Source organism: Rhinopithecus bieti, unplaced genomic scaffold, assembly GCF_001698545.2.
Source record: "Rhinopithecus bieti isolate Rb0 unplaced genomic scaffold, ASM169854v2 scaffold_36008, whole genome shotgun sequence".
Taxonomy (NCBI): Eukaryota; Metazoa; Chordata; class Mammalia; order Primates; family Cercopithecidae; genus Rhinopithecus; species Rhinopithecus bieti.
In genome coordinates, this window is record NW_016816204.1 from 1,586,498 (window position 1) to 1,599,175 (window position 12,678).

The 12,678-nt window shown below is 41.5% G+C and overlaps 1 protein-coding gene across 1 annotated transcript in view; it reads right to left on the reverse strand.

The window, feature by feature from the left end:
- Nucleotides 1–12,678, reverse strand: part of OIT3 (oncoprotein induced transcript 3) — a 40,921-nt gene that overhangs the window by 25,566 nt on the left and 2,677 nt on the right. Inside the window, exons 2-4 of the mRNA XM_017854579.1 lie at nucleotides 9,855–10,229; nucleotides 8,416–8,523; nucleotides 2,653–2,775 (exon numbers count right to left, since the gene is read on the reverse strand). Coding sequence (XP_017710068.1) covers nucleotides 2,653–2,775; nucleotides 8,416–8,523; nucleotides 9,855–10,229 — 606 coding nt within the window. The remainder of the gene's footprint in view (nucleotides 1–2,652; nucleotides 2,776–8,415; nucleotides 8,524–9,854; nucleotides 10,230–12,678) is intronic.

A 12,678-nucleotide genomic window follows, 5' to 3' on the forward strand; every position in this document is an offset into this window, starting at 1 on the left:
GAGAGCAGCCTGGCCAACACGGTGAAACCCTGTTTCTACAAAAATACAAAAATTAGCTTGGCGTGGTGGTGCACGCCTATAGTCCCAGCTTCTCGAGAGGCTGAGGTGGGAGGATCACCTGAGCTCAGGGAGGCAGAAGCTACGGTGAATCAGGATGGCACCACTGTACTCTAGCCTGGGTGACAGAGTGAGACCTTGTCACCACTGCACTCTAGCCTGGGTGACAGAGTGAGACCTTGTCTCAAAAGAAAAAAAAAAGAAAGAAACTGGGAACTCCAAAAGGTGGCAGGAGGGAGCAGGGTGAGGGTTGAAAAACTACCTATTGGGTACTATATTCACTATTTGGGGGACAGGCTCAATAGAAACCCAAACCCCAGCATTAAGCAATGTCTCCATGTAACAAACCTGTGCATGTATCCCCTGAATCTAAAAAAAAAAAAAAAATTAAAAAGGCCATTAAAAAAAATGAACATATAATTATCAAATAGGTTAGCTAAAGAAACATATATGTTTGGACTATCAATAAAACTTAAGGGTTATAAACAGGAATATTAATCCTAAAGTATAACTCACACTTAATTTTCATCTTCTGCTAAAATATTTTTTCAGTTATGGTTATTAGGTTTTAAGATTATATGAGGGAGGATTAACTGCAATCTTTCCAATAGAGTACTCATAAATAATTACAAATGTTTTTATGGAACATTTTATTAACATTCAAACATGCAAAGATTAGTACATAAAATAATGAAGATTTAAGGAGGACTCTGGATATTACCCCTATTCAATAAAGTTTAAAATACATTTAGTCTTATTATAAGGAACAGTAATTTAATATTCCGGTTAATGGTCTCTCAGTTAATAATGCAAAGTTTGTTGCATGAAATAAAATAAGGACACTAGCCATAATTTTTCCCTTTGGCATAGTATTTTATTATTTTGAATATAGCGAGAATAAAGTGAACTTTTGCAAGTAGTACCACAGCTCGATTATTCCACAAATTTAATTATCCTAAGGAACAAATATATATCCTCTGTAAATAATAACAATTACACCATTTATCTCTCCATATAATCTACAGGGTGTCATGAGAATTCTGACATTAAAGTAGAAGTGATGGAATTTTTTTTTTTTTTAAGATGGAGTTTCTCTTTGTTGCCCAGACTGGAGTGCAGTGGCACTATCTCAGCTCACTGCAACCTCTGCCTCCCAGGTTCAAGTGATTCTTGTGCCTCAGCCTTCTGAGTAGTTGGGATTACAGGCGCCCACCATCACACCTAGCTAATTTTTGAATTTTTAGTAGAGATGGGGTTTTACCATGTTGGCCAGGCTGATCACCAACTCTTGACCTCAAGTGATCCACCCACCTCAGTCTCCCAAAGTACTGGGATTACAGGCATGAGCCACCGTGCCTGGCGAATTTTAGCTGTGACAATTTGCAAGGGTAAATGTGCCTTAGAGAAGGGATATTATCTAAGTTTCATATAATAATGGTAGGCAATTTCCATTTCAATTATTTGATATATATTATGAATTCTCTTTTGTTATTAGTTATATAAATGTATAAAGTCCTATAAAATGTCTGCTATTAAAAACAGATCTAAAAGTAAAATTAAATAGATTATTTTATTTATCCCCCCAAACTGTATTCATCTCCCATAAACACAAAGCATATGGGGAGGAGAGGAAATGGCTTAAACTTCCAAGATGATAAAAGTCACCCGTGGAACTTGTTGAAAACACAAACTCTAAGGCCCATCTTAGCTCCTCTGAAGCTGAGGCTGCAGGAGAGGGTCTCGGAGGGGCTAAAGTGTAAAAGTCCTAGGTGCTTCTCAGCAGCAGGGAAGTTTGGGAAACACAGCTGTCAGCCAGTGGTTATGCTACTGCCTCTATTACCTGGCTAGTCCAGGTGTGCTCCTTGGACCAGCAGCATAGGTGACTCCTAGAATGTCTTTAAAAATGCAATATATTGACCTGATCTCAGACCTACTAAATCAGAATCTGCATTTTGACAAGAGCCTAAGTGATTCATAGGTACATTAAAGTTTGAGAAATACCGAATATCCCCCCTTTTTTTTTTTTTTTTTTTTTTTTTTTTTTGAGATATTTTCTCTCTGTTGCCCAGGCTGGAGTGCAGTGGCGCAAGCATAGCTTAATGCAGCCTCAAACTCTTGGGCTCAAGGCTGAGGATTCTCAGCCTTCTGAGTGGCTGAGACTACAAGCATGCACCACCATACCCAGCTAATTTTTATTTTTTAATTTTTTGTAGAGATAGTGTCTTACTATGTTGCCCAGGCTGGTTTTTCAAACTCCTGGCCTCAAGTGATCCTCCCACTGCAGCCTCCCAAAGTGCTGTGATTTCAGGCATGAGCCACTGCACCTGGCCAGAACACCCTATTTTTATTTCTCGTATCAAAATGTGGCTTTCTGCCTCTTGCAAAATTCGCTCCTGTTGAATCTTAGAGACAAAATCAAAACTGAATTCTGTCCACAGCATAAGTATTCTCAATGTTGATGAATCCCTTTGTCGTTTCTTTGCACAGCCAGACTGTTGCTCTCTTTGGACACTAAGGCAGTTTCCTGAACATCAGAGAATAAGCCAGTGGCTTCCTTTGGGCTCTTGATTTGGGTCCCTTCTTGCCCATTCTCACCTTCACAAGTCTTGCCATCACTTCTCAGCGCACGGCCAACCCCACACTCACAGCGGTAGGAGTTTTTGAGGTTCACACAGATCTCACTGCAGCCACCATTGTTTTGCTCACATTCATTTTCATCTGCAGAAGAGAAACCACACTGTTTCTATACTGCTGAGTGATTCAGCCTTTCCCAAACCCCCCGGGCAGAGTTTCCACATCTTTTCAGATCCTGTTGATGGACCTTCCACCACCCAGCTCCCACTCTGATCCAGTATCATCGCTCCCATCTACCTGATCTCCTTAACCACGTTACTGGTTCATCTGCCCTTTACTGAGTGGAAGGAACCTAATTGCTTGCCAATTACCTTCTCTTCAGGGAAAAACAATGGGAAAATGAAGTTCCTTTTGTGTCCTGGGTACACCTACTTATTTGTATTGGCGAATTTCACTGTCTTTAATGAGTTCCTGAGAAGTTGCTAAATAAATACAAACTTATAAAGTAAATTGTTTTAAGTCATGAGAGGAGCTTACGTTACAGAAGGAAATAGCTGATAAAATATTTTGTAAGGCAATTTTCTTTTATAATATGAACTATTGCCCTCAAAATCTGTTTTTCAAATTAGTATATTCTCACACTGTACTTAAGCAATGGTTGCTAATCTTTTTAAGAATCTGATGAAGGGTATGGACTCTTGCTGTAAAAAAACGCACAGTTGGCAGAAAATGTCTATGCCTTTCTTTCTACAAACAAGGAAAGGGAAGCTTGGGAGCTAAATTTGTCATGGCCCTCAGGAATAACAGGCCCAGATAGGACACAAACCATGGACTGAGGTTTAAACACCCATGCGGTGACAGGAGTCATGACCTTGGCCCCAGGAGAGGAGATAAGCTGTGACTGAAACCCTGCTTAAGTCTAGAACCCCAGAAAATGTATCCCCTCAATGAGATGGGGAGAACTTTGCCCAGCGGCCCAGGGAAACAATAAGGAAACTCTGCCCCAGGCTCTAGGAGAAAGAAAAGCCTTCACAAACAATGGAAGCCCCAAGCCAGGGCTCTGCCATGGCTCAAGTACGGTTTTACACTTCCCTCACGGTATGGGGAATCCTGAAGCTGAGAAATTGATGGAAAATTTGGCCTGGTCTGATAAAGAATCTGTGATGCCAACAGAAGCATTTGAAAAAGTGCTCTGTGTAAAACTTCCTCAAACCAGGTGCTGTGGTTTGGATATCTGACCCTTCCAAATCTCATAGTGAGATTTTTCTTTTTTTTTTGAGACAGAGTCTCTGTCACCCAGACTGGAGTGGAGTGGCACTATCTCACGTCACCGCAACCTCTGCCTCCCGGTTTCAAGCGATTCTCCTGCCTCAGCCTTCGGAGTAGCTGGGATTACAGGCACGCGCCACCACGCCCAGCTAATTTTTGTATTTTTAGTGGAAACGGGGTTTCACCATGTTGGCCAGGCTGGTCATGAACTCCTGACTTCAAGTGATCCAACTGCCTCGGCCTCCCAAAGTGCTGGGATTACAGACATGAGCCTCCATGCCTGGCCTCATATTGAGATTTGATCTCAATGTTGGAGGTGTGGCCTCATGGAAGGTGTTCGGGTCTTGGAGGCAGGTCCCCTGTGAATGGCTTGGTGCTATCTTTGCAGTAATGAGTGAGTTCTTGCTCTATTAGATTAGTTTCGGCATGTTTAAAAGGAGCCTGCCACCTCCCCCTTCTCACTCTCACTTCCTGTCTTGCCATGAGATCTCTGCACATGCCAGCACCCTTCACCTTCCTCCATGAGTGGAAGCAGCCTGAGGCCCTCCCCAGATGCTCAGTCTCCCAGCCAGCAGCATCATAAACCAAATAAACCCATTTTCTTTATAAATTACCCAGCCTCAGGTATTCCTTTATAGCCACACTAAACAAAGATACCAGATGACAAGAGTGGTGTCCTACAGAAAGAAAACTACGACAGAAGACGGTTTGCCACAAGACACTTGAATGAGGAATGATCCACTGTGAGACAGCGCTGGCGTGATCATTGGAGGCTTTGAACTGGAGATAACAGAGTTATCCAGAAAAGTCCATAATACAAGTACTTAAAGAATTAGTAAAAAGATAAAAGAAAGGACAATAAGCGAAATAAAAGAAGTGTGTAAAAAGACAGAACTGAAAACAAACAGAACTTGTAGAAATGCAAAATGTAGTTGAAAATATTAAGAATCTTTATCAGGGCCCCTTCTTTCCCTTTCCTCATTATACTGCCTGGAAAGTAGACGGTTAGAGGCTCATAGCCTTCCCGGATGTGGACATGGTGACACCCATGCTTGGGTAGGTCCCTTAGAAGCCTCCATTCCAAGCCTGGACTGCTTATCTTATGAGAGAGAAATAAACCTCTACTTTTTAAAGCCATCATTATTTGGGGGTTTGTTGTTTATAGCCAATGAAGACACTCTATGCCCCAGCAGTTCCATTCTTACGGGTACCTGCTAGAGAAAATCTCACACATTGGGTAAGGTATCATTTTTATGTTAATTCTAAGAACACACAAAACAATGCTATCTACTGTTATGGGTACATACATAAATAATAAAAGCATTAAAATGGGACCAGAAGAACACATGCTAACTTCGAAACAATGATTACCCCTGGAGGGTGAGAGAAGAAAGCAGGATGGGGTAGGATGGCTTTATTGTATTTACAAAATTTTATGTAAATTAAAAGAAAAAGAGGGCTGGGCAAGGTGGCTCACGCCTGTAATCCCAGCACTTTGGGAGGCCAAGGCGGGTGGATCACCTGAGGTCAGGAGCTCAAGACCAGCCTGGCCAACATGGTGAAACCCTCTCTACTAAAAATACAAAAAATTTAGCCGGGCGTGGTGGTGGGCACCTGTAATCCCAGCTACTCTGGAGGCTGAGGCAGGAAAATCGCTTGAACCCAGGAGGTGGAGGTTGCAGTGAGTTGAGATGGTGCCATTGCACTCCAGCCTGGGCAAAAGAGTGAAACTCCATCTCAAAAAAGAAAAAAAAAAAGAAAAACCAAAAGGAAGCAAAACTTAACTCTAGTTAAATCTAGGTACACGAGTGTCTGTTATATTATTTTCTTGTATGCTGCCTGAACAAATTATATAATTTAAAATAAATAATTAAAATTATTACTTTTAAATAAAAACTAAAGGAAAATTGACACATGCTCACAAACACAAAACACTGTCTACAGTTTCAGAGGATTCACCTCCCTGAAGTCCCACAGATCCCACATAGGAACTTGGGGCTTTGATAGAAAAAGATTGTCTAAGATAAATTAAGGGAGAGAAATGAACGATATGCTACCTTTGATGTTTAAAAATGGCCAATAAGTAAACATATTGATATGATTTGGCTGTGTCTGCACCCAAATCTCACCCTGAATTGTAATAATCCCCACATGTCAAGGGTGGAGCCAGGTGGAGATAATTGAATCATGGGTGCACTTTCCCCCATGCTGTTCTCTTGGTAGTGAGTAAGTCTCACAAGATCCAATGGTTTTATAAATGGGAATTCCCCTATGCATGCTCTCTTGCCTGCTGCCATGTAAGATGTGACTTTGCTTCTCATTCATCTTCTGCCATGATTGTGAGGCCTCTCCGGCAATGTGGAACTGTGAGTCAATTACACTTCTTTCCTTTATAAATTTCCTTTATAAATCTAGGCTCGGGTATGCCTCTACTAGCAGCATGAGAACAGGCTAATACACATATATATATTTGCATTTTAAAATCTGACTGTAGAAACCCTGGAAGCACATATAAGAAAATAATACAACCGTTTCCTTGGGATGGAGCTGGGGAAGAGGGAAATGGGGCAAGAGGGTGACTGAAAGCTGGACAGCCTGCTGTATACTTTTTCATGTTGTTTAATTTGAGAACCATTTAAATGTATTACCTCTTAAGAGTTGTATTAAAATAAAAGCAAAGAAATGCATAAATAACTCCTGGCTTAAAATAAAGCCAAATATTTTTGAACAGGAATACATGAGGGTAGGGAGAGACTTCAGGAACCATTGCCCCTACCCCAAGCCATTTAGCATTAAATCACATACTCAAAATCAACCACACGAGACCCCTAACAACTCCTATGGCAGGGCTGAAACCTGCTCCACAGGATGGTCAGTGGGGTTCATTTAGGAGGTTTTATTTATTGATGTATTTATGATTTTTTTTTTTTTTAAAGATAGGGTCTTGCTCTTCTGCCCAGGCTGGAGTGCAGTGACGCAATCGGAGTTGACGGCAGCCTTAAATTCCTGGGCTCAAGCAATCCACCTGCCTCAGCTGAAACTTCAGCTACTTTGGAAGGCTGCCACCATGCCTGGCTAATTTATTTTTTATTTTATAGAGATGGGGGTCTCACTATGTTGCCCAAGCTAGTCTTAAACTCCTGGTCTCAAGCAATCCTCTTGCTTCCTCCTCCCAAAGCACTGGGATTACAGGCATGAGCCATTGCCCCTGGCTCATTTAGGAGATTGAAGAGCAAAAGCTTTTCTAAAACAAGAAGCCACTTGGGCCCAGGATGTTGAAGCTGCAATAAGCTGGGATCACACCACTGCACTCCAGTCTGGGTGACAGAGCAAGATCCTGTCTCAAAAACAAACAAACAAACAAACAAACAAACAAACACCAATAAGCCTTTTATGCTCCTTTCACCTTAATCTCCTTCCTCAATCCTGACCTGTTACTGTTCTTCTTGGGGGACCCGGGTAGGGCAATCTTCCCCTTTCTCTCTAGACTTGTTTTAAATCTATTTGAGTCTGAATCCAAAACCTTCATAACATTAAAGAGAAAGAGAGACGATATTCAATCTTGGGGTTTTCATCTCTGTTCTCTTCTAGTTATAGACAACATAGTATACAATTCAACAACTCTGGATTTCCTACGGACAATCTGACTCATCTTTCTTGCTACTCAGAATGATCAAAATTATATCAGTGAAGCTAGAGGAGTAAGTCCTTAGATAATTCTAGACCAGTGCTGTCCAACGGAAATATAAAGCAAATTACATATTTAAAATTTTTTAGTAGTCACATTAAAATTTTTAAAAAAGAAATGTGAAATTAATTTTAATAATATTTTATATAATCCAATTATATGCAAAATATTTTCACTTTGATATATAACCAATATTAAAGATATTATTATTATTATTATTACTATTATTATTATTATTATTAGAAACAGAGTCTCGCTCTGTCACCCAGGCTAGAGAGCAGTGGTGTCATGGCTCACTGTAACCTTGAACTCCCAAGTTCAAGTGATCCTCCCACCTCAGCCTCCTGAGGAGCTAGGACTATGGATACATGCCATCATCCTCAGATAATTTTCATATTTTTTGTAGAGATGAGGTTTCTCTTTGTTGCCCAGGGTGGTCTTGAACTCCTGGGCTCAAGCCATCTGCCAGCCTCAGCCTCCCAAAGTGCTAGGATTACAGGCATGAGCCACCGTGCGTGGCCAAACATTGGTTGTAAAATTAAAATAAAATAAAATTAAAATTCAGTTTTTCCGTCATGCTAGCCACATTTCAAGTGAGCCATGGCCACCTGTGGCTACTCTAGTGGAGGGCACAATTCTCCACTGTCCCTAACCATGATACAAATTTGGTGTGGGGCTTTCAGTCCAGGTATAAACTAAAAAGCAAACACCATTCCAAGTGTTTGGAGACACAAACTGGGAAAATGATGGCGCTCTGAGGCAGGAAGAATTTTTGATTTGTCCTTTCAATCCTAATAGCCTGATTCTACCTTTGATGAGTTTCTTACCAAAGCATGTCTGCCTGTCAGGGCCTAGCACAGTTCCTGGAGCGCATGTGCACTCGCTGGTATCTGAGCAGCTGCCATGGCAGTCCTCGTCGCAGATGTCATAAAAATCTACGGAAGAATAAAGATTATCTTCATGAGAGGAGGAGACCAGAGGACACTTTTTCATTCTTTTTAGAGATGGTGTGGTGGGGCAGGAGGGGTGGTCTCCCTATGTTGCCCAGGCTGGCCTCAAACCCCTGGGCTTAAGCAGTTCTCCCACCTTGGCCTCCCAAGTAGCTGGCACTACAGGCACAAGCTACTGCATCCAGCTGACCCTCTCCTTGAGACAGCCTCATGAGTGCAGCCTGGGGGATGAGTTTCCAGCCACCATCGAGGGAATTCTCATTGTTCAGGGTTTATATAACCCAATGGAAAACAACAAACTAGGGCATCTTCTGTCTTCTAGATCAATGATTCCCAACTTCAGATCCATAGGCCCTTGAGTGGCCACAGACTGTCTGCAAATCTAAAACCTCACCATACATGAGCTATAGACTAAGAAAGTGTTACGTCTTACTCTTCTAGTGCTCTATTTTTAAAATGAATACAGATCTTGACAGGATTAATAACACAGAAATTAGAAGTATTACTGACACAAAGTAGCTTCTTCCCATTATATATCATTTAAAAAAATCAGTGGACACTAAACACAATCCAACCATATGGGTGTCTGATTATCTATCTATCTATCTATCTATCTATCTATCTATCTATCTATAGATCTTAAAAAGGGGTTCTCCATACTCAAACAAGTTGGAAATCCACTATTTAGATAACCTAAATCAATGTTTCATTTTCTTTTCTTTTCTTTTCTTTTTTGAGTCAGAGTCTCACTCTGTCACCCAGGCTGGAGTGCAATGGCGTGATTTTCAGCTTACTGCAACCTCCACCTCCCGGGTTCAAGCAATTCTCCTGCCTCAGTCTCCTGAGTAGCTGGGGTTACAGGTGCCTGCCACCATGCCTGGCTAACTTTTGTATTTTTAGTAGAGACGGTGTTTCACCATATTGGCCAGGCTGGTCTCTTGGCCAGGCTGGTCTTAAACTCCTGACCTTGTGATCCACCTGCCTCGGCCTCCCAAAGTGCTGGGATTACAGATGTGAGCCACCGCACCTAGCCCAATATTTCATTTTCTAATGTGTTGTTTGAATGGAATTCAGACAAAATTAAAAATAACTAATCAAAGTCATAGCTCCTTTCCCCTTCTATTTCTTCAGGAATTTTTCAGAAGTTCTACAAAGAGATCTCAGAAATCACAATCTAGAGGTATCTTTGGCCCCACATCAATGTTGTTCAGATTGAGATATAGTTGTCACTGTAACTGCGTATCCTATAATTGGCACTTTTGGACTCCATCCGTGGCCTTGTTGGTGGAGAACAAGAGCACAGGGAAGGTACTCACGACCACAGTAGACGTGGAAGCAGACGCTGGGCTTGGTCAGACGATATACATAGTAGCCTCCAGGGCAAGCCTTGACCTCCACTGTGGTGTTCCAGAGGCAGCAGTTCCCATTGAAGCTGGCACAAGCCTGGCGTTGCACAATGCCGTCACCTTCTAGGGGGTGGCTGCCATTGAGCCAGACAGGTGCGTGGGTTCCACAGTGGTTTTCTGGTATGCAGAAGGTAGGCATGGCATCTCCTGCCATGCCTGTGAAGCGGTACCACTCCCCATCCACATGGTTGTCACATAGAGGAGGACCTTGAGACTCATCCAGCTGGTGGTCAGTGTTCCTCCAGGGCTCATTCAGGCTGATGTAAGCAGAACAAGGGTCTAGGGCTGGAAATGAAAAAGATACCTCAGAGTACCGAGAGTGTTTCAGATCACAACACCAACAGCCCAAGTCCACCTTCCTGGTCTTGCATTTGGACATTTTTGAATTCAAAAGAGAAATTAGTTAAGGTCCCAAAAAAATAGTTGTTTAAGATTCCTCAGGTTGATTTAAACATGCTGCATAAATGCCCTTTTCAAAATTATTTCAAACCTAAAATTAAGTGTTAGCTTGAACTGAATTTTTATCTATAGTAATTATTTGATAGAAGGATAGTTGTTCAGACCAAGGGAGGTTAGGATTAAAGACTCACTGAACTCTGCGCGAGTCAGACCATACTCTGAGTATTTTGTTCATACTTGGAAACTGTATTATTATTATTTTTGAGACAGGGTTTGGCTCTGTAGCCCAGGCTGGAGTGCAGTGGTACAATCATGGCTCACTGCAACCTCCACCTCCTGGGCTCAAGTGATCCTCCCCACTCAGCCTCTGAAGTAGCTGGGACCACAGGTGTGTGCCACCACACCTGGCTAATTTTTTTTTTTTTTTTTTTTTTTTTGTAGACATAGGGTTTTGGCATCTTGCCCAGGCTGGTCTTGAACTCCTGGGCTCAAGTGATCCTCCTGCCTCAGCCTCCCAAAGTGCTAGGATTATAGGCATGAACTTGGCACTTGGCCAGAGACTGTATTTTATGAAAGCAATTGACAAACTTCAGAGAAAGTTGACCAGACTTAGAAGGGGTCCTAAAAATTATTTACTGGTGAAGTTGAGAATTATAGTTTTGAAAAAAGAAGACTGAAGAAAACACATATTCGTTTTTAAAAAATCTGGAATAGGCTTGTGGAAGAGGAATTAGCTATTCTGTTACAAGAACAAGAACGAATTATGGGAAAGCACATTTCAGTTCAGCTATCTAGTCATGGGAGAGGCTGTGTCACAGTGCAGTTAGCTTCCAATCCTTGGAAATTTTCAAAAAAGTATTTGGCTGGCCATTTGTAAAGATTATAGGTGGAATTTTGCATTATTAGAAAGTTTGACTTGATCAGGAATGTGTAAAAGCTCATTCCACTGAAAAGAAAAAGGCCTCGGGCACATGTCACCTACTTTGAAATACACAGTATACTAGCATGTAGTTACCAGACATATTCTCAAAGTGAATTTTGGTATATATTCTACCAGCTTATTGAAAATACCAAGAACTTTGTGTATTCATAGTTAACCATGGCATTATTATCCTAGCTGTCATATAGCCAAGTTTCTCAGGCATACGTGTTTAGTGCATAAATTACAAGGACAAATATCTCAACCAAAACATTTTATCATATGTCATGAAGACATTGAAAAACAACATTTTGACTGGGTGCAGTGGCTCACGCTTGTAATCCCAGCACTTTGGGAGGCCGAGGTGGGTGGATTACCTGAGGTCAGGAGTTCGAGACCAGCCTGGTCAACATGGTGAAGCCCTATCTCTACTAAAAATACAGAAATTAGCTGGGCGTGGTGGCATGTGCCTGTAATCCCAGCTTCTTGGGAGGCTGAGGCAGGACAATCGCTTGAACTCAGGAGACAGAGGTTGCAGTGAGCCAAGACCACGCCACTGCATTCCAGCCTGGGCAACATGAGTAAAACTTTGTCTCATAAATAAACAAACAAATAAATAAATAGAAAAACAACATTTCAATGACTAAAGACACCAATATCTCCAATATTCCCATTGCTCCCCTTAACTCCAGGGAAGCTAATTAATGAATCAACAGAGGTAAATTGTCCTTATGAAGAATCTATGAAACCAAGAAATTTTAGAAAGGAACATTGGCCACAGAGTACTATATTATCTTTCTTAATGCACATGAGGTTGGCTTACGTAACTGGTATTGTAGGCAGGGAATTCACATTAGGGCCAATATATTTCGTGGGCAGGGAATTCAGTATTCGCAAATACTGCACAACGATTAAATATGAATCGGCCATGATCACCAAATCTAACTTGTCTAGAAACTACTTTAGATGTTTCCAATCTACATATCCACATTTCAAAGTTAAGTTTACTCTCTAAACTTCAGTCACACGTAGAGAAAAGTGTAGCCCACTGCTAATGGCCTCCAAGAAAATATGACAATTTAAGGCAAGAAAGAAGTGGGATATTGCATTTTCTGGAAATAACATGCAGGAATGCAAATGGCAGAAACAACCCTCTTTCTTTAAAATGTCCCTTATGTATCTCAGCTGAGCCCTAGACCATAATCCTTTGAGGGGAAGAAATATCCTCAGATTCTCTCTCTCCTCAAAGGGGACAAATTTCCTCCTTTGCTCTCCCAGCTGTGGTTTTTTCTTACAAACAAGTTTCCAGAGCAGTTTCACAGGTGATTATAGGGTCATGGAAATATTTGGTTCCTCTCCCTGGCTCTAATTTTATAAGAAATGGTTAGATAGTCAACTGTTAATGGCTTCTACAGA